This window comes from Notamacropus eugenii, chromosome 3 (assembly GCF_028372415.1).
Source record: "Notamacropus eugenii isolate mMacEug1 chromosome 3, mMacEug1.pri_v2, whole genome shotgun sequence".
In the NCBI taxonomy this organism is placed as follows: domain Eukaryota; kingdom Metazoa; phylum Chordata; class Mammalia; order Diprotodontia; family Macropodidae; genus Notamacropus; species Notamacropus eugenii.
In genome coordinates this window covers 395,271,107-395,294,201 of record NC_092874.1, presented here as the reverse complement: position 1 = coordinate 395,294,201, position 23,095 = coordinate 395,271,107, and the positions used below count along the sequence as shown (strand labels likewise).

At 36.9% G+C, this 23,095-nt stretch overlaps 1 protein-coding gene and 1 long non-coding RNA gene across 3 annotated transcripts in view; one reads left to right on the top strand and one right to left on the bottom strand.

Moving 5' to 3' along the window:
* The window catches only part of LMTK2 (lemur tyrosine kinase 2), a 109,572-nt gene extending 97,123 nt beyond the window's left edge, over window positions 1–12,449 (top strand). For both annotated transcript variants that reach the window (XM_072597828.1, XM_072597826.1), the window contains exons 12-14: window positions 6,371–6,503; window positions 6,730–6,969; window positions 8,101–12,449. In XM_072597828.1, the coding sequence (XP_072453929.1) occupies window positions 6,371–6,503; window positions 6,730–6,969; window positions 8,101–8,129 (402 nt within the window). In that variant the 3' untranslated portion in view covers window positions 8,130–12,449. The remainder of the gene's footprint in view (window positions 1–6,370; window positions 6,504–6,729; window positions 6,970–8,100) is intronic.
* LOC140497192 (uncharacterized) overlaps window positions 1–23,095 on the bottom strand; it is a 43,470-nt gene that overhangs the window by 978 nt on the left and 19,397 nt on the right. The gene's annotated exons all lie outside the window — the stretch shown is intronic.

Below are 23,095 nucleotides of genomic sequence, written 5' to 3'. Positions count from 1 at the left end.
ATTGATGGACATCCCCTTGACTTCCAGTTTTTGGCAACTACATAGAGTGCTGCTATAAATATTTTTGTACATGTGGGACCCTTTCCCATTTTTATGATCTCTTGGGGATATAGTCCTAGTAGCGATATTGCTGGGTCAAAGGGTATGCACATTTTTGTAGCCCTTTGGGCATAGTTCCAAATTGCTCTCCAGAATGGTTGGATGCGCTCGCAGCTCCACCAACAATGAATTAGTGTTCCAACTCTCCCACATCCTCTCCAGCATTTATCATTTTCTTGTTCTGTCATGTTTGCCAATCTTATAGGTGTGATGTGGTACCTCAGAGTTGTTTTGATTTGCATCTCTCTAATCAATAGTGATTTAGAGCATTTTTTCATATGATTATAGGTATCTTTAATTTCTTCCTCTGAAAATTGCCTGTTCATATCCTTTGACCATTTATCAATTGGGGAATGAATTTGAGATTTTCTAAGTCAGTGTGAGGGCCACAAGGATCAAGGCTTGTGCTGGTGCAGCAGAAGGATTCCTTGCTCTTTCCACTTTCCCCTGCCTGTTCCATTTTTGTTGCACAGAAGCCTGTTTTCTAAAGCTTCCTTCAAGCTCTCAACCTGTGGTTCCTTTTAATCTCAACAGTTCTTTCCGCTGTAGTGTTACATATGGTTTAAAGCCAAAGCAGCTCACATTTATATAGGTTCATAATGGGCTTTCTCCACAACAACCACTTGAGGTGTAGGTATTTCTAGAGTTGTATTTATTTTTTACGAGAAGAAACTGGCTCAAAGAATTATTTTTTTTAATTTAAAAAAAACTGTTAAAACTTAAATACACAATAAGAAAAGAAAATGAAACATAAACTTAAATACAAAATACAAAAAAAGCATTGCCCCATGGGCACAGCAGAACATAAGATTCAAAATATACAGCAATAAATTTACTTTTCAAGAAGGCCTAAATAAATACTACATATTGTACACTGAGCTGCCCATCTTTTCTTCCTGTTTTCTTTTGTTCTCTACTGTTTTTTTAGCTCCTTCCCTCACCCCCACCTCAAGAAGGCTACAGTTAATAGAGAACTCAGTCAAATATACAACAATACAAGTCATTCCCCAATTGATAAATGGTCAAAGGATATGAACAGGCAATTTTCAGAGGAAGAAATTAAAGATATCTATAATCATATGAAAAAATGCTCCAAATCACTTTTGATTAGAGAGATGCAAATCAATACAACTCTGAGGTTCCACATCACACCTATTAGATTGGCATACATGACAGAATAGGAAAATGATAAATGTTGGAGAGGATGTGGGAGAGTTGGAACACTAATTCATTATTGGTGGAGCTATGAGCTGAACCAGCCATTCTGGAGAACAATTTGGAACTATGGCCAAAGGGCTACAAAAATGTGCACACCATTTGACCCAGCAATATCGCTACTAGGACTGTATCCCCAAGAGATCATAAAAATGGGAAAGGGTCCCACATGTACAAAAATATTTATAGCAGCTCTCTTTGTGGTGGCCAAAAACTGGAAATCAAGGGGATGCCCGTCAATTGGGGAATGGCTGAATAAATTATGGTATATGAATGTAATGGAGTACTATTGCGCCATAAGAAATGAGGATCAAGAAGACTTCAGGGAGGCCTGGAAGGACTTATAAGATTTGATGCTGAGTGAAAGGAGCAGAACCAGGAGAACTTTGTGCACAGCAACAACCGTAGTGTGCAAGAGTTTTTTCTGGTAGACTTGGAACTTTGTAATAACGCAAAAACTTAAAAATAATAATAATTCCCAGTGGTTTTCTAAGGCAGAATGGGCACACTCAGAGAAAGACCTATGGAATTCATTCACAGAATGTAGCAGTTCATGTTTGTATATGTGTGTGCATGTGTGTATTATGTTTTGATTTGTTATATGATTTCTTCCATTTATTTTAGTTCATCTATACAGCATGACTATAGTGAAAATGTATTCAATAGGAAAGTATATGTAGATCCTATGTAGAATTGTATGGCGTCTTGGGGAGGGAGGGGGTTGGGGGAGCAGGTGGGGGGGGGTAAAAATCTAAGCTTTTTGGTAGTGATTGTGGAACATTAAAAAAATAAATAAAAAAAATTTAAAAAGGCTACAGTTAGGCACAGATGTATGTACACATACATGTATGCATACATGTACATGCACTTACACATATACTTAGGTATATCTCATCCGACTCGTATATAAATATATACATTTATATGCATCTGTGTAAAACAGTACTACACTTGTTTGTCTTCTGTTGCCTGAGGGTGGAGAGCATCTTCCTTCATAGGTCCAAGTCTCTCCATAGTTATCGAAGTCTGTCATTTCCTGTGCCACAGCAGTATTCCAGCCTTATGCTGTCTGGTTATTTTAAATAGTCTAAAACAGTATTGATTAATATGGCTGACATGTGGTGTGGTTTCCCTTTTTTTCTCTTTTGATTAAATCTATTTTAGCTTTAACTTTGTCTTAGATCACGTTTACTACCCCTGCTTTTTTCCCCTAATAAATTCTACTCCTTATCTTTATTTTATATTTGTTTGTATCTCCTTTATCTTATCCCTCCTGACACCTGTACTTTACTTCTACCTGCTACTTTGCCCTTCTATTACTTAGCCTACTCCCCCCACCAAAGATCCTTCCCTTATCCCCTCTGCCCATCCTGAAATCCCTCCCTAATCCTCTCCTCCTTCCCTGTCCCTTCAATGAAGCCTTTATTTCTTTCCTGAATTTAGAATACTTTTATGCCCTTTTAGATATATATGTATTGTTCCCTCTTTAACCCATTCCTGATGAGGGTAGGGTTCCTCTAGTAGCCCTCCTCCTCCACTGAATTCCTTTGTCAGTTGTTCTTCTCACACCACGTTTGTATAAAATAATTACTCTTTTTACTTTTTCCTAAACAGTTTACTTTTTAGTTTTGCATCATATACAGATATGGTTCTGATACCTAAACCAGGAAGAGACAAAACAGAAAGAAAATTATAGACCAATTTCTCTAATGAATATAGATGCAAAAATTTAAATAGGATTTTAGCAAAACAAATACAGCATCTTATCACAAGAATAATACTTTATGGTCAGGTAGGCTTCATACCAGGAATGCAGGGCTGGTTCAATATTAGGAAAACTATTAGCATTATCGATCACATCAACAACAAAACTAAGAAAAACCAAAAGACTATCTCAATAGATGCAGAAAAAGCTTTTGACAAAATACAGCACCCATTCCTATTAATTTTGCATCATACTTAACTGTACCCCAATCTTTCTTTCAAGCTACCCAATAACTAATAACAGTCTTATACAATTTGCATTTCCTCATATAAAAAGTAAACAGTCTGACCTTATTGAGTTCTTGTAATTTTTTATCTTATATTGCTCTTGGATCTTGCATGTCAAATTTTCTATTGATTTCAGGTCTTTTTGCAACAAAATCCTGAAAGTCTCCAATTCATTAAATGCCCTCTTTTTTTTCCCCCATTCAGGATTATGCTTAACTTTGCTGAGTATGCTGTTTTTGGCCACAACCCCAGTTCTTTTGCTCTTTGATATATAGTGTTCCAACATCTGCTGTCTTTTAGCGTAGATAGTGCTAAGTCTTGTATGATTCTAATTGTGCTTTACCATGTTTCTTTTATTCTTGTTGCTTGTAATATTTTCTCCTTAAGCTAGGGTTTTAGAATCTAGCTATGATGTTCCTGTAGGTTTTCCCCATAGGATCTCTTTCAGGTACTGATTGGTGGATTTTTTTTCTATTTCAACTTTCCCCTCTTGTCCTAATACTTCAGAACAGTTTTCTTTAATTATTTCTTGTATTATTGTATCAGGATTCTTTTTTGGATCATTACATTCAGGTTAGTCTGATTATTATTGTGTTTTCTCTTCTTGATCTGTTCTGCAGATCAGTTGTTTTTCTTATGAGATATTTTACTTTCTCTTCAGCTTTTTCATTCTTTATATTTTGTTTTGTTATTTCTTGGTCTCTTACAACTTCTCTGGGTTCCCCTTGCCCAATTCCAATTTTCAAGGAGTTATTTTCTTCCTTAAGATTTCGGATCTCCTCTTCTAGTTGGTTGACTTTCTTTTCATAATCTTTTTGTTTTTCTTGGATTGTTGTTATTTTTTTAATTTTTCCCTCAGTCTTTCTTATTTGATATTCCGAGTCCTTTTTAAGTTTTTCTATGAATTCATTTTGGGTAGGTGACCGTTTGACGTTACTCTTTGGGGTGAGAAAGATTTGTTTTTCTTCAATATCTTCCTCTGAAGAGGAGCTCTCATCTTCTCTATTCCCATAGTAACTTGCTATGGTTGGGTTCTTTCTCCTTAGCCTGCTCTTTTTTTTTTTTTTTTTTTAATGTAGAAGCTTGCTTTTATAATCACCTCTGGTCTTGGGATATAGGGGATGGTGCCTCTGGATGCAGGTCCTCCTTCAGTTCTCTGTTCTGGCTTGGAACTAAATCAAGACCTCTACCCTCCTCTGAGTGTCCACAGCCAGAGGTGTGCTGCCCCACTGCTTCTGCACTCACCTGGCATGTACTGGTTCCTTCTCTCCCAGGGCTGTGTCTTGCCTAAGGTGGTCCTGGGGTTCCTTATCAGCAGAGGTTCCCTCAGTAATCTTTCCCTGCTCAGACACCTGCCTCTCCAGCCCATCTCCCCACACCGTCTAGGAGGTGGAAATTCTAGCCCCAGGACTCCCAGCTTGCTGTTTCAGAGGAACCAGCCCTAGAGGTGTTTACTCTTCACAAAAATCAAACCTTGGTCCTGAGATTTTTCTTCAGATCTTCTCTTGTTTGTCCCAGGAGGACCACTGTTCTGCCCCAAACGTTTGTTTTTACTGCTTTGCCTTCACCCTGAGGTGTTATTTTGTCTCGTTTATGGGAGGAATCTGGAGAGCCTGGAATTTTCTGACCTACTCTGCCATCTTCCCAGAATCTTTCTCAGAGTTTAATCTGTTCGAGATGATAGAACTAGCAAATGTGGGTGACTGAATTCAAAGCTCTCTCATAATGCTCTTTCCATACCATACCTGTTTTTAAAATATGGTTGCTGTCTTTTAAATTTTTTTCTGATTTCTGCCTACTTTGAGTGTGAATACAAACATAAGAGTGCAAAGAGCCGTGAGTCCATGTCATATGAGGAGTAGTTGGGGGAGACAGGAATGATAGCTGTCTTCCACCATTGGGGAAGAGGCCATCCTGTGGAGGAAGGGTCAGAATGGTTATGTAGAGAGCAAAGTCAGGAAATAAGTGGACATTGAAGAGAAGCAAATTTGGGTTTTATGTCAGGTAAAACTTCCCTAAAATTAGAAAAGTCCAGAAGTGGCTGTGGCTACCTTGAGCGCCTAGTTAAATTTCCCTTCCTTGAAGGTCTTCTGGCAGAGGCTAGAAAATGACTTGGTTGTTACTTTATAGTCAGGATTCTTTTCAGATATGGGTTGATCCCTTCCAACTTTGGAAGTCTGTTTCTGTGATTCAGATTTGATAAAACCTTTATTAGTTTTAAGCTTCAAAACCTATGTGTAACTTTTCAAATGTAAAAAAAAAAATGCCATCATGGTAAGTGAGGACTGTACAAAGCAATTCACTAGAGATTGAGAATTGAAGGTTATGTTTTAAAGGATTTTAAAAATGCAAAAAAATCAGATATCATACAGTGGCATAATGAAGTTCTGTGTTAGAGGAAACTAACTAGGGAGTTTAGAAATTAAGATACAAATCAAATATTCTTTAGCTCTTTTGATTCTGTTTTTCTTTTCCTGGTTTGTTTGGCCAAATTTCATTTCCTTTTGCCTAATTAATTTACTATTATTTATTTGACCTTCTGTTATACCCTCCTCCCTTCCAGTTTTCCCTTCCCTTTTGTTTTTAGTTAACTAGAGAATCCTAGTAAAATGAAATTTTTTTTTTCTATTAAGGAGTAGAAAGAAAACTTAGACCTGGTCTGAAGGACCCATTTTATTAGATATCCAACAAAAAATAAAATTTCTCCATTACATTCTGAGTGTGAATTGTAGGCTTATCTTAACTGTTTTTTCATGGAGCACTCAAACAAAATTCTGATAAGTAAATAATGTAATTATTTAATCAACAAGTCTTTGTTGAGCACCTACACATCAAAGGCATTCTTTTAGATGCTGTGGAGATTGAAGAACAATTCAGTTGGAGAGAGAACACCATAGTCCAGTCAGATATGGGCAGGCAAGACAGAGAAAAAGGTTTGTTTTGGAGATCGAGGGGCAAAAGACAGCACGTAAATGTTATAGACCAAGTTGTTGGCTAAAATTGAGAATAAGATTTTTTTCCCCTTTTTCCATATAGTATATAATTAGAATTTTTATCTTCTTAGGAAACACCAACCAAAGAACTGGGACACCGAGGAGCAGAAGCAAATAATCAGGAGTCTAATAGTGCATCACCATCATTAAGTCCCAATTACTTGAACAGATTTACAAACTCAGAAAGTTCAACTGATGAAGAAGGTATTTTGAAAATCTGAGACAAGCTTTAAAATGTAGTATTTATCCGTTCATTTGTATTCATACAAACACTTATTGTTGCCTGACGATGTATCTCTGCTACAGAGAATTTTCATTGCTAATTATTGTAAGCAAATTTTATTGTGTGTAATATCAGAGTACTATATATTTGGATTCTTTTCTTTTGAATAATCAAGAAGCAGTTCCAAAACTAGAATTTTTTTTTCAGGTGGAGGTTTTGAATGGGATGATGACTTCTCTCAAGAATCTTTTATGTCAAAAACAGCAGATAACCTTGGTTCCAAGGCCTCTCTTCAAACATCAAAATACTTTTCTCCTCCACCACCATCTAGAAGCATTGAGCAAAGTTGGTCACATGCATCGCCTTATTCCAGGTTTTCTATCTCTCCTGCCAACATTGCAAGTTTTTCTCTTACACATCTTACTGATTCAGATATTGAACAAGGAGGTGAGTACTTGTGTGACAGTGGATGCATGTACAAACACGTGGGTATGTGGGGGTGGAAGATTTGGGGAGGTGTCAACTCTTCGTTATAAAGAGGGCATGCCAATTAATATGGTAGAAGTTACTATATAAATAAAGGTTAATTTCAAAGTATCTTGTTTTCTACACCCATTATAGAAAATTCTTAATCAGATAATCACAAGCCTTCCATGAGCTCAGTTCTTTTTCTCATATCTGTTCCATACCACAAGCTGAGTAAATTCAGTAAAACCAGATATGCCAGATGTCTGGTGGGGATTTTTAGGTTCCATTTACCAGAATGGACAGAGCTCCATGAAGGAGCAGTGACCTGTTCCTCCCCAGTATTTTTCTGATCTTTGGCTTGAGTTTTAGAAATAGCTCTGAATCATTGCCAGATGGGGCAGGATATTCTCTTGCCCTTAAAAACCTTTTCTTCTCTCCCTGCCCTTGGCTACAGAAAGAAAAATACAGAGGATTGATTTAAGCTCCTGAATTCATGTTTTTGGTAATAGACCACACTTCGCTACAGTGGCATTTGAGGCACCTTCCTTTTAGAATTCTCTTTTTCCATAAAGTGCTTTGTTGGGGTTGTTTGGGTTGGGTTTTTTTTTTTTAATATTATCAATATGAGGTAGATAGGGAGGAGTAGAAGTGAAGGGACAGGGATACGTATTAAACAGTATCTTAGAATAAATACCACCTTTTCATAGCCAGATTTAAAGATTAATGTTAACGGGTACTCTGGCAACTGAGGTTTGCAAATCAAATAATGTAAAAGTAATATAAAGAGCTTTTATTTGTACTCGCACTGATTAGATAATACCAGTTACCCAGGAGTCCTACAAATAAGGCAGATGTTTAGAAAAATCTACCCAATTTTTGGCGTGCTTTATGACTGGTGACATTGAGCTAGATGTGTGGGTTAAACAGATGTGTTTCTTCTGTGTGAGAGTATGACAGGTGTTGCTTTAAAGGAGAAAAATCAGTCAGGTAGTAAGTCTTCAACTGCTTACTTTTCTATGTAATGCATTTGTGTTGAATTTGAACTAGAAAATTTTTATCCTACAAAAATTGTTTATCTTCATGTCATCTTCTTGTCTTTTTACCATATAGGAAGCAGTGAAGATGGAGAAAAGGATTAAGTGGGTAAAATGCTTTTTTTAAAATCAGAAACTGCTCATCCAAGACAGCGCACCCACACTGACGGCCTGCTCAGTGTAAATACTGATGAGCGCAGTCGTGTTCGGAAAGCCCTGTAGGCTTCCTCTGCAGTAAGAAGAGGAGAGTCAAGAAACACAGAAAAGAAATGTTCAACCAGAACTTTTGATGTGTATTTGTAACGTGTGTTTTTAATCAGTGCAATTTGCTTTTCATTTGGAAGAGATGAATCTACAGCTGTTTTAAAAAACTTGAAGTATTAATTCTTCAGGCAATTGTTGTTTGTAATAAACTTGTAAAGCAATTACACAACCTTCTGGTTATGTATGGGACTGTATCATATTCTTTTTATATTTTTCCATGTAGTTTATTCTATTTGAACCTGCACCTGTCATAGAATTATATATAATTGTGTCTGTACAACAGGTGGCTGTGTCACTGAAGCCGTATGAATGATAGTTGGTCAGTGGTGAGCCATATTTATTCTTGGGGGGTAAAGATCATTAAATACATATTACCTTGCTTTTTGTAATTGCACTATGGATATATGTTCCCAGAGTCCCCGACATTGTACAGAATCAGAATCGTAAATTATTCAGGAAAATAAAGCAGGTCAAGCTAGGGCTGTTTGCTAGTTTGATTCTCCTGTTTTTATATTTTGTTTGCTATGCATGGTACTTGTAAATTTTAAATGAGTGTTATGCTGTTGTAGAATTTGCTGGAATCTTAAACCCAGTACCATTTTTCAAAATGATAAATGATTCTGAATGTTACAGTGTTCATGTTTTTATAGGAAATATTTTTGAGGAGTCTGAAAACACTGATCTGGGTTGCCCAACTGAATCAAATGCATTTTCCTTTCTTCTCTTAGAGTGACTTAAGGATTCAGGCTTCTTTCCAGTTAGTCGAAAGATCTTTCAAACAGCGATACTTATTTTTTTGTTTTTAAAGGGATGCAGAAATGATTTAGCTCCTGAACTCTCTGGAATAAAAAATAAAGCAACTGTAAAGGTTGACCCAAATAAAATTTCTTAGCTTATATTAACTAAATATGAGATTATTAAGTGAGATACTTCATCGTAATGTCATGGAGTTTTCTCAAAACAATTTAAAAGATCAGATTTTTATAGTGACTGTTTGATTCTCCTTTACTTTAAAAAGGCAGTGATACCAAAACTGAAAAATGGGAACTGCTACTCCCAAAGTCCAGCTGCTTTAAAATAAGTAAATGTTAATTGCCACTTAACCTAGACTCCATCGTTGGTTGATGTGAACAGCTGATTAAATCAGCAGCCTCCCTGGATGAACCTGGTTGATTCCAAATAGTTCTCCTGGGTAGTATGGCGGTCAGTCCATGAAATGAGTGATGCGTTGCAGTTGAGGGTGGTGGCCAGCTTTAAAATTGTACTAACTCAATCTTGCAGACCTTTCAGATGTTTCTGTTACTGTCCTGAGCACACCCAAGTCATTTTCTTCTTTCTTTCTTTCCTTTTTCCTTTCTTTCTTTAAAGCAGGGATTTGGGGAAATGTGCCACTAGATGGGCATGACCATAAGCTGGCCCCAGTGCTCATAGGGGACTGGATATTTCCTCCTGGATTAAAGCATGGTGCTGCTTTTTTATTGTTTAAAAACCCTTGATTTTTAAGAGACTGGAATGCTTGAGAAACAGCTTGTGATTGTGCAGAGAAGGGGAAAAGGAATTTACTCTAAAACAGTTTTTCTTTTTGAAAATTGATAGTGGCCACGGATAAGCCTACTGTCCAGCTTCCCCAGATACACTGTTTGCAGTTGCCAAAAAGCTGCAGTGATATTGTGCTGAGTGAAGAGTCAAGTTCATGGTGAAGCCATTTATCATAAGGGAAATTTTGCCAATCAGTGGGTTGAGTTGATGCCACAGAACATTGTTCTTTATGTCAGCAAGCACTCCTAAGACCCAAGTGTAAAAAGCCTTACTCTCCTTAGTACGTGTTACAGTGTCCGCTACTCTGAGAGCTTTGAAAACAGCATAGGTCACAGTCTGTGACTAAAGGTTAAAAGAAATAGTGAAGACTAGCAGGCCATAGCACCTTATAACTTATGGCCTCAGTTCAGTAATGTAAATTTTTATAAAATCTATAAGTTCATGTAGTAAAATTATGACCTCCTTACTACATGTACACATTGACTGATTTCTTGTAGTAGCATTAAATTTCCACAGACAAAAAAAATTCAAAGTAGAGACTGTGACCCTTTTTAAAACCACTATTGTATACACTAAACACTCGCAGGAGTCCCCCAGGAGCATGAAATCCTGTTTCAAAAATATTCGTATCTCCTTGTGTGTATATTTTTTTAATCACAGGGCATTAGAGTATGATTATGCCAAAATTAAACCTCAACTCGGAATTTCTTGCTGTGGAGACTCCTTGAATATTAGTAATGAATAATATGTTTTATAGCTGATCACTCACCTAAATTGAGTAAAAATTGAGATGGCTGCTCTTATTTTACAAAATTGTAACTATGGAAATTCAGCTTATACTTCTGACGTCAGACACATTGACCAGACATTAAGTAACCATCTACTAATACGTTGTGGTAAGTGCTGAGGATTCAGATATGAAACAAAAAAAATTGCCCCTGCCCCCCAAGGAACCCACATGGTCAGCCCAGCAAGGTTTTCTTCAAACTTTTAGGCAATTTTTTTTCACCTTGTATAAAGAGATTAGCCACATAGTTTCCATTTAATAGATTTAAAAAAAATTAGCACTACCCTGAGCCTCAATAAAAAGTTACTTCTTTAAGTCTAAATGACATGTAACTAGTTGCCAAACATGCATCTTTATATGATCAATTTAGATTGGAATTTATGGAAAAATCTTAATGTATTAGGATATGGAAGGTAGAATTTATTTACTTAAGTGTGTGTTAGCATAGTATTTTGAAATTTCAAGCAATACACAGTAGATGGTTCAATAAAATATATTTATAATTGTCAACTCTGTGTTGGAAATATTAGCATGTAGCTCATTGTTCAGATCTAGGGGGGTTTTTTGGTTACAAGCAGTAGGATTTTTTTTAAATGTTATTTGTTCTAAAACAGATTATGCAATTGGAAAGTAAATCATTGGGATTCTTCAGATTAGATAGAATTGGTTTATAATACTTGATCCACAGCAAATATTCATTCCTAAACTTCTGTTTGATAGTTCAAAAAGTATCCAGTTTTAGGTTGCATCTTATTTTTTCGGTGGTTTATTGCTGAAGAGCTGGATTCTATCATATAAACCCCATATTATTTAAAATTGCCTTTATTGTCCATCCAAAACAGTTAACTCATTTTCTCACGTGACCCCATAATCAACCTAAAATAGAAATGCATAAAAAGAGCTTCCAAAATCTCTGATAACCTGGTTTAATAAGCCACAAAAGTGTTTAATTTGAAACAAAATATTCAGTAATCTGGCTTGTAGATGTACAGTTGGGTGAGTAACCATTTTTGTAGAAATGGGCTTATCTAGGAAAGGGTATTGCGTATTTCTGCTGCACTAAAAATCCTTTCAAGCCACCTCCTTTTGTTCCTATTTTGAAGAGTAAATTTATAGGATTTAATGAATCTTTTTGAGTGTGTATTGAGGGGCTTGGCCAAAGGGAAGAACTTTTAATTTTGAACTATATACTAAGCACTTCATTTAAAACTTCAGAAGTGAATCAAGTGTTATAAATCCAGTTGTTTGGATGTAGTGGTGGGTAGCATCAAAATATATTAGCCTTATGAGAAACAGCCTTAAAATAAGAATGGGGTGTACAAAATAATTTCAGCTTTAAGTCACAAAAACAATATTCTAAGATATTAATGGTATTAGTTCAAGTCTTTGATTTGAAAAATAAAATTTCTGTAATAAAAAGGACCTTAAAGATGTGCTGACAGTATTTGTGATACCAGCAGCCTGTTAAAGATATGTTTGAATGACTTAAAATAATTTGGTTTTCTTTAATAAGTTATTCAGATTTGCACAGGCCTCGATGTAACTTGACAATGGTACTGATGTGTATATGATGTTGAATTATGTTTGTAAATGAGGAATTATGTAATAAAATCATAGGTATGAGGGTTTTCATATTGTAATTTAATACAGGTATATGAGGTTTATGGCAATATCATAGTTAATGAAATTTCAGGTAAATTGTCTTTAAATTGTGTACATTTTTAAATTGTAAGATTTCTACTGTACATTGATCATGCATAGTGTGATTCAATAAATTGCTTGTAATTTAAAAATTATTTAATATTCAAAATAAAAATATAGTTATATATTTATAATCTCTGTTTCTGTGGTCATTTACTGCATCTTCACCATTAAAAAAAGAAGGAACATGTAGATTGATGGAATTGGCAGTCATCTTGAATGGTCCACTGCCCCTTCATTAGGATAGCATTTAAGTTGTCCCAGCTGAATTAGGAATCTTTCCTATTTTGGGGGAGCTCATCAGAAGGTTTCTGTATCCCTGGGTAATGGTATTCCAGGATAGTGAGTACTCTCCTTATCTTTTGTCACCTTTTGTTTAGGCCCTACAACTCCTACACTGTGACTTCAGAAATACTTATATAACCCAGTAGGTATACTATTCATGTTAACAGTTAACTACTAATTCAAACACTAAGCTAGATACTTATCAATTTAAGAATTTCCTCCAGTAATAAAAACAATTTATTCACATCTGCCCATCTTTTGCAACACTTGTCCTTATCTCCCCAAAAGTTTGCCCCAGAGGATCCACCCAACGTGCCAGAGGTGTCCTTTACTTTCTCCTGACATTAGAGGGATACTAGAGGAGCACCCTGACTATCCATCCATCATCCCGCATTCTTGCTACGTAACCCCCTCCCATCTCCTATTCCTGTCATACAATTCCTTGATGACATCTTGTACTCCTCTTCTTCATTCCTTCCTAGGGACATGTTGCAGCCTTCTCACACCTGTTGTACACTCTCCTGGGATACTCATTTTTGGTTCAGAAATAACAGTATTCCATGCCTTGTTGCCATGGAGGAATCACAATGGAATGTTACTGTTGAAAAGATGGGCCTTTGCTTTCATGGGAATCTTGGGATCAATAAAGGAGCATTTCAGTTTCCTGAAAACAGCCAATCCTTTCTGTTCAATTCTGGACCCAAGTTTTTTACCCATCTGGGATGTGCCTCCCAGATAGACAGACTATTGGATAAGCTGTATAGAGTAGCCATCCAAATGAAGGTTGAAATCTGGGCAATTGGCATTCCTCACCTGTTTATTCTTTCTTCTGCGTATGGACTGATCAGACTTCTCTGAGTGATTACCTCCTTTCTCATCAACTCAAATCAGGATACATCCAGAGTTCTATGAGGAGCTGAACCTCTTCATCAGACTTTGTCGTATTACTTAGATGGGTTACAGATTTGTGTTGCTACCGATTTTTTTTGTTCCCAATACTTACAGCAGCATTGTGTAACTTTCGTTCTCAGTCACATGAAAGAAAATGGAAATGATGACTTAAAGAGGTCCTTTATACATGCTAGCCAAATGTCCTTATGTACTATAGACATCCTAAAATCAGAATTTCAGAGCTATTTTCCCCAACAGTCATCTAATCTAACCCACAACCAAAGGTAGTCCTTTCTGTCTTTCATTTTTGAAGACCAAAATGACATCGCTATGTGGAAGTCAAGGTACAGTATGTCCAACTGTGGCTGATCAGATCAATATGAACTCAGAAGACTCTACAATGGATCAGGCACAAATAGCCCATGTAATGTACAAATAGTCCACTATAATGTGACATCTAATCTGTTTAAAGATCTCCAATGAGGGGAAACTTATTACATCTTGAAGCAACCCATTTCACTTTGGACAGTTGTAAATGTTAAGAAGTTTTTCCAGACTTCAATCCTGTCTGGGACCAAACAGAACAAGTCTAGCCTCTCTGAACTTTACAGCATTTCAGTACTTGAGGACAGTTATGATACTCTGCTGAGTCTTCAAGCCCAATTCTTTTGACTGATCCACATGTGACAAATAAGACACTTGACCATCCTGGTTGCCTTCTGAATAACCTTTGGCTTATCAATAGTCTTAAACTATGCTCCCAGAATAGAATATTCCTTCCAGAGTTGTCTGACCGTGCCAGACTATAAAAGGACTCCCTTGTTTCCCAGGAGCAATGAATCTCAAGGTTGCATTAGCATTTTTTGACTGCAGTAGCACACTGCTAAGTTATTGACCTTGCAATCTACTCAGTCGCCCAGACCTTTTCCAGACAAACCATTTAACCAGATTCCACCACCATCTTATATTAACAAAGTTGATTGAATTCATGTGAAAATGCCCATTCCTATCGAATGCCATCTTATATTCAATCTGACGTTCAAGTTTGTCAAAATCTTCTGGGATCCTTCATTTTATCATTGAGTTCTTAGCTATCCCTTCCCGCTTTGAGTTATCTTCAATTTTGACAAGTTGTTTATCCTTTTATCTAGGTCACTGATAAAATATTAAACAGCATGGGGCCATCTACATTTGGAAGGATGGAGGAAGGAGGGAGTGCTTCTCAGCTAGAAACCTCCCAACTGATTCTAAATCCAGTCATTCAACAAGTTCCAAATCCATCTATGCATCATCTCTCCATCTTTCTCAGAGGAAGAGTACGAGGTATTTTAGTCAAGTGCTTTCCACATATTAAGGTAAGTTTGATCTCCACCATTCCCTGATCTAGCAGTTTAATAACATGTCAAAAAAGAAAAAAAATAACTACTTCATTTTCTAAATGGTTACCAACCTGTCTTAGATTTTTCTACACTTAATAATATTTTATTTTCCTTCATTACATATTAAGATACTTTTCAATATTGATTTTTGTAAGATTTTTCTCCCTCTCTCCTCCCCAAGGCAGCAAGCAATCTACCATAGGTTATACATGCACAAGCATGTTAAACATGTTTCCACATTAGTCATGTTGTGAAAGAAGAATCAGAACAAAAGGCAAAAACCACAAGAAGGAAAAAAAAGTGGAAATAGTATGCTTCAATCTACATTCAGAATCCATTTTCCATCATGAGTCTTTTGGAATTGTCTTAGATCATTGTATTGCTGAGAAGAGCTAACTCTATCATAGTTGGACTTTGTCACAATGTTGTTGTTATGTATAATGTTCTGTTTCTGCCCACTTCATTCAGCATCAGTTCCTGTTCATCATTTCTTTTTTTATATAATTATTTTATTTGTTTTCAGTTTTCTATTATCACTTCCATATATCTTAGAATTTTCCCCCTCCTTACCCCACTCCCTCCCCAAGATGGCATGCAATCTTATATAGGTTCTACACATCCATTCTTATTAAATACATTTTTACCTTAGTCATGTTGCATAGAATTAAAACGAATGGGAGAAACCATAAAACAAAACAAGTTCTTTCTCTGGATGTAGAAGGCATTTTGCCTCAAGAGTCCATTGAGAATTTTTTAGATCCTTGCATTGCTGTGAAGGACTAAGTCTACCAGAAAAATTCCTTGCACACTGTGGTTGTTGTTGTGCACAAAGTTCTCCTGGTTCTGCTCCTTTCACTCAGCATCATTTCTTATAAGTCTTTCCAGGCCTCTCTGAAGTCTTCCTGTTCATTATTTCTTATAACACAATAGCATTCCATTACATTCATATACCACAACTTGTTCAGCCATTCCCCAGTTGATGGGTATCCCTTTGATTTCTAGTTCTTGGCCACTACAAAGAGAGCTCTATAAATATTTTTGCACATGTGAGACCCTTTCCCATTCATATGCTCTCTTTAGGATACAGTCCGAGAAGCGATATTGCTGGGTCAAATGGTGTGCACATTTTTGTAGCCCTTTGAGCATAGTTCCAAATTGCTCTCCAGAATGGTTGGATTAGCTCACAGCTCCACCAACAATGAATTAGTGTTCCAGCTCTCCCACATCTTCTCCAACATTTATCATCTTCCTGTTTTGTCACGTTAGCCAGTCTGATAGGTGTGATGTGGTATCTCAGAGTTGTTTTGATTTGCATCTCTTTAATCAATAGGGATTTAGTTGCTCATCATTTCTTACAGCACAATAGTATTCTATTACTTTCATCCATTCCTCAATTAATGGATATCCTCACAATTTCCAGTTCTTTGCCATCACAAAAAGAGCTGCTATAAATATTTTTGTACCTGTGGGTTCTTTTCCGTTTTTTTATGATCTCTTTGGGATGCAGACTAGTAGTGGTATTGCTGGATCAGTACCTAGAATTTTGTCAGGGATCAAAATCAAGCACCCTGGTCTATTGTTTTTCAAAGTAAACTGTTGCCTTTTTTAAGAATTAGGATATTTGTATAGAACCCATGTAAGAGTGCATACCGTCTTGGGGAGGGAAGGGGAGAAAATCTGGAACTGTAGGAAATAATTGTTGAAAACTGAAAAGAAATAAATTAATAAAATTGGGGGAAAAAAGAATTAGGATATTTGCACTTCTCCCAGTCTTCCCATACTTCTCTCAGTTCTCCATGCTAGCAAATCAATCAGTACTTATAAAGCACCTACCATGTGCCAGCCACTAGAGAAACAAAAAGAAACAAGAGTCCTTGACCTCAAGGAACAGACAATATGTTGTCGTTCCATCATGTCCAACTCTTTGTGACCCCTATGGACCATACTATGCCAGGCCCTTTTATCCTCCACTATTTCTCAAAGTCTGTCCAAGTTCCTGTTCTTGTTTCCATGACACTATCTATCCATCTCATCCTCTGTCTTTCCCTTTTCTTGATATTTCCCAACGTCAAGATCTTTTCCAATGAGCCCCTGTCTTCTCATTATGTGGTCAAATCTAAGTGGCCTTTTCTTATTTCTTACCTTCTTGACATGAGACACTTGGCCACCCTCTCCTTCTACTCTCTTATCTCTGAGTTTTTGTGATGCTGTTTTTTCCTGCTTCTCATAACTGATAGACCATACCATCTCAGTCACTTTCACTGGATTATCAGCCGTGTAATGTCCTCTGTGGTTATACTCCAAAGCTCGGTCCTGGACTCCTCTTTTCCTTTTTCATTCTCACTGGGTGACCATCATCACCTCCCATAGATTTGTCATGCAAATAACTCCCAGATTTATACATCTAGCTCTAATCTCTCCTAAACTCCAAACTCATACAAATCAACTAGCATTTAGTAAGTGACTACTATGTGCCAGATACTGTACTAAGCACTGGGAATATGAAAAAAAGACAATAACAACAAAACAAAAAAACCTTCAGAAAACAACCCCTGCCTCATAGGAGTTCACAGTCTAATGTGCAACTACCTTTTGGGCATTTCAAACTGGATATCCCATAGGCAACTCAAACTCAACATGTCCAATACAGAACTCATCATCTTTACCCCACCAAAAAACCATCCTTCTTCCAAACTGTTCTAATAATGTTGCAAGCAGCATAATTCTTGATTCCTCACTTTCCCTTCCCCTGATATCCAACCAGTTTCGAAACCTTGTAATTTCTTTTTCTACAGTATTTTTTTCCATCCATCTTCTCTCCATACACACAGTCACTATTCCAGTTCAATTCATCGTCACCCCTTACCTGGATTATTGTAATGCCCTTCTAATTGATCTCCCACCTTTGTCTCTTCTCATTCCAATCAATCCTCCACAGAGGTGCCAAAGTGATTTTCCTACCATGGATATAGTTCAACCATTCCAAGTGACTTGAATGCATCAAGTACAATTAGGGGCTTTCTTATTAATTACTTACGCATCTACAGTATCAAACTTCTTATTAGACATTTGTTTCATCATTTCTCTTTGGCAGAGAAGTCCAAAGAAAATAAGGAATGAGCAGCTCTGCATTCTCTGAGTTGCTGGTTATTATAATTCTTCCTCTCCCTGACCTCCCCCACAACCAAAATAAGGTCATCACCAGAAAACTCACCACAATGGAGATTTCTTCACCTTAGGCACTCACACCTTGTCAGTATCTGCACTAGCTTCCGCCCTTCTGACTGGAGAGCTGAACAGTGGAGACAAGATCTCCTCCCAAAGACTCCCTTTATAGAGGGTTCAAAATCCTATGCATTTCTTTGTTTGTCGCCAACTCTCTGTGCTTGATTTAGACCTCCAGAAGGTTGCTCTTCAGCACCCTCTTCCCTTTCTCAACTTCCTTTTGTATATTATCTTTCCCCTCTAGATTATAAGCTTCTTGAGGTTAGGAGCTATCTTTCTTTTCCTCATTTATATCCCCAGCACTTACTAGAGAGTCTGGCCCGTAGTAGGTGCTTAATAATTGCGTATCATATTGTATCATCTCACCTACCCCAAGCAGTGATCTCATCCCTTCCTTGATCATCTTTCTCCCCAACATAGCTTTTAAAAAAAATACCAAACATTTCGTGGTATCCTTAGCTTGCCTTGCTAACCTCAGTACATTCTGAGTTTTAGAACTCCAGACACAGTACAATGTTCTCAGATTCATAGCTTTATATCATATTTCTTTTATATCATATATCTTTTTCAAAATCTAAGTTGGACCATGATACAACAAAAATCCAAAGAATAAAGATGAAACATGCCACTCACCTGACAAAAAGGTGATCAGTTTAAAATGCAGAAAAGGATATGCATTTTCAGACATTGCTAATGTGGAAATTTGTTTTGCTGGACTAAGTTAATATATATTGAAGGATTTGTTTTTTAAATTTGCTCAAATTGGCCCCATTTTTCCTTCTCATTGGAATTGTTTCCATTTTCATCTTCTGAATTTCATTCTTGAGTTTTCCACCTACTCAATGGACTTTCCATAGGAAATCTTAATCCATAGGATGCTGCCTATTCTTCTGAATCCTTTGAAATCTATTTTCCCAAAATTTAGGCTAGATTCTACAATGACTGATTTTTGTTTTTTCTCTCTGCAAAAAAATTTTAAGAAGGAGCAATCACTTCCTCTGAAGTTCTAATTATTTCCACTGCAGAAAACTTGTTACTGAAAATCACTTCCATCAATTCTTTTGTTGGTTTCTCTTAACTTTTGAATGATGAAATTACAATTAAAACAAATTAAGAAGTTATTAGTCACTGTGCTTTTAGCAGAAAAAGAACCCTGCCAATGTCTAAACAACTGATCTGTCATCACTATTGCATCATATTTTAGTGCCAAGCTTGTGATATTTCCCAAGCTTCTCATCTATTTCTTCTTTCTGGCCAGGTGGTTTGTAGTGTGCTCTGATGACAATGACTTCTGCTTCTCTCCGTTGACCTTCACCCAAATACTCTCCACCATGCTTTTCCCTCTTTAATTCTTGGATTGTCTCCAGAGACTATGCCTTCTTAATATGTAAATACCACCACATCCCACTCCACCCCACCCCCTGACCAATCTTGTTTCTTTTGAATAAATATAATAAAGTATTTACAACCAGAGTTATAGTTTAGTGACATGGTTCACACTCCAGTAAGTCTCAGTAATACCTATGAGGCCTCACTTGTCTCCTTCCATTAGGTCATCTAGGGATTTATATATACATATTTGAGGCCACTGGTTTTACTTCTGTCTCCTTTCTTGGACTTTGCTGTGAGCCTTGTACATCCATGTAGAAAATCTGCAGCAAAGGAATCTTCTGAAACTTGAAGTAGTGGAAGAAGTTAGATGAATATTTTCTGGCAACACAGGGAGCCACAAAGATTGTCTTCAGTTTGGTATAATCTGTTGCCATGCAACAACAAATTCAGCCATTGTGTCCAAATCTTTTTTTGTTTTAGATAGGTGGTGACTTCAGCGCACAGAATAAACTAAAAGCAATTAGTTTTCATTGTCCTAACGCCTTTCCATCATACTTGAAAATACTGTGAAGTTTAAAGACTGGAAATGTACTCAATTTTTCCTTTTAATCAAAAAACAAACATCTTTAGTTATACTAGACAATGGAATAAATTAGGCTTTAGCCTGTGCCTGTTTGCCTAAGATAATGTTAAAACAACAGACAGGTTTTTCCATGAAATACTCCCTTCTGATTCTCTGCAACAGGTTCTCACCTAATTCTCACCCTTTGGATAAGTAAATTTCACCTATTAAAGGAAACCCAAATTGTTAATGTGACTCGCTTAAAGTTTATAGTGTGAGGAGGCATAGTTACTATGAGCAAATGAATTCTGTTGATTATCTATGATAGTGATTCTTCCTTTGACATAATATCGGCCCAATATATTGCCTACACTCAATTTCCATGTCCTTATTGGCTCAGTCCAATCTCTCACTCCCTTTTCCCCTCTCCTGCAAAAACAAATTTATTCTTCATGTGGTCTAGTAAATTAGTCTTCTTAAAATGCCATTTTCATGTAATGCCCCGCAAACTTTTGGAAAGCCTCCGTTGCCTAGAGGTGGACTTCCAAACCTCCTTACCCTTGCTCCCAAGTCTGTCCTGAATTAGCTTTGCAGTCTAATGCCCCATTATTATTGGACTAGGGAATTTCCTTTTAAAGGAGCATAGATATTGAACCAGAAGGGACCTACCTAAGATGTCACCAAGTCCAACCTGTACATTTTGCAGATGAGGAAACTAAGGCCCACAGAGACTTGCCTGAAGTTACACAGGTAGTAAGTGATGGAAATAAGATTTGAACCAAGGTCCTTTGACTCCAAAGCCAGCATTCTTTCCTTCGTTCCACTCATTTGCTCCAATCAGGCTGAAATACTCACTATCCCATGATTCTTCCACTTTCCTCACCTCTCCTTTGTACCTTTGATCATAGTTCTCTCCTCCCCCCCACCATTCTTTCCAAACCCTACTCATTGCTAAAAGGGGAAAGGAGATACTTGTACAAAAATATTTATAGCAGCTCTTTTTGTGGTAGCTAAGAATTGAAAATCAAGAGGGTGCCCATCAATTGGGGAAGGACTAAACTGGTTGTGGTATATTGTTATGATGGAATATTATTGTGCTATAAGAAATGACAAGCGGGATGACTTCAGAAAAACCTGGAAAGGCTTAAATGAACTGATGCACAGAGAAGTGAGCAGAACCAGGAGAATGTTGTACACAGTAACAGCAACATTGTATGATGAAGAATTGTGAAAAACTCTTGGCTATTCTCCACAATACAATGATCTAAAATAATCCCAAAGGACTCATGATCACCCTGCTATTTATCTTCCTCCAGAGAAAGAACTGACGCTGTCTGAATATAGATGGAAGGATGTTATTTTCACTTTTTCTTTTTTCTTTCTTCCTTTCAATTTGAATCTTCTTGTATAAAATGGCTAATATGGAAATGTTCTATGCGATTGCACAGATATAAACTGTGTCAAATTGCCTATCATCTCAGGAAGGGGGAAGAGGAGGGAAGAAGGGAGGAATTTGAAAATGAGAACTTTTTTAAAGTGTTTCAAAATTGTTTTAACATGTAATTCAGGGGAAAAAATAAAATATTATTTAAAAGAAATAACTCAAAATCCATCTCTTCCATGAAGTCTTCCCTGACTCTTCTAACCCCTAATGACCTTTCTTTTCTCTGAATTACTCTGGTATTTTTTTACAACTCATTTTTTTTGTGGCTTAACCTTATACAGATCATTGTATAATTCTTCATTAGTCAGTCAAAAACAAGCATTTATTAAGCTATTGATTGATCAATTGAAATAGCATCAACCCCAAATTCTTTGTTATGAGGAATGCCTCTCTGAGAGAGAGAGAGAGAGAGAGAGAGAGAGAGACAGAGACAGAGACAGAGAGACAGAGACAGAGACAGAGAGAGAAAGAAAGAGAGAGAAAGAGAGAGAAAAAGAGAGAGACAGAGAGAGACAGACAGAGAGACAGAGAGAGAGAAGTGGGAGGAAAATGAAGGGAAATTTAGGTGATGTGAAAAATGAAGGATATCAATGAAAGTTATCTTTGTAAGAGAAAGGAAGACATCTCTAACTTCAAACCTTTACACCTGAATTACAATAAAGTAGCAAAATCTCAGGGATAAAGGCCTCATCTTGGGGATAAAGGCCTCATTTCTAGAATATATAGAGAACTGACTCAAATGTATAATCATACAAGTCATTCCCCAATTGATAAATGGTCAAAGGATATGAACACGCAATTTTTGGAAGAAGAAATTAAAGATATCTATAATCATATGAAAAAATGCTCTAAATCACTATTGATTAGAGAGATGCAAATCAAAACAACTCTGAGGTACCACATCACACCTATAAGATTGGCAAACATGACAGAACAAGAAAATGATAAATGCTGGAGAGGATGTGGGAGAGTTGGAACACTAATTCATTGTTGGTGGAGCTGCGAGCGCATCCAACCATTCTGGAGAGCAATTTGGAACTATGCCCAAAGGGCTACAAAAATGTGCATACCCTTTGACCCAGCAATATCGCTACTAGGACTATATCCCCAAGAGATCATAAAAATGGGAAAGGGTCCCACATGTACAAAAATATTTATAGCAGCACTCTTTGTAGCTGCCAAAAACTGGAAGTCAAGGGGATGTCCATCAATTGAGGAATGGCTGAATAAATTATGGTATATGAATGTAATGGAGTACTATTGTGCCATAAGAAATGATGAACAGGAAGACTTCAGGGAGGCCTGGAAGGACTTATATGACCTGATGCTGAGTGAAAGGAGCAGAACCAGGAGAACTTTGTGCACAGGAACGACCACAGTGTGCGAGAATTTTTTCTGGTAGACTTGGAATTTCGTAATAACGCAAGAACTTCTTAAAAAAAAAAAAATCCCAGTGGTGGTTCTCTAAGGCAAAATGCCTTCCACACTCAGAGAAAGAAATATGGAAGTCATTCGGAGAATGTAGCAGATCATGTTTGTGTATGTGTATGTTTTTGTGTATCATGTTTTGATTTGTTATATGATTTCTTCCATTTATTTTAGTCCGACTACATAGCATGACTATAGTGAAAATATACTCAATAGGAAAGTATATGTAGAACC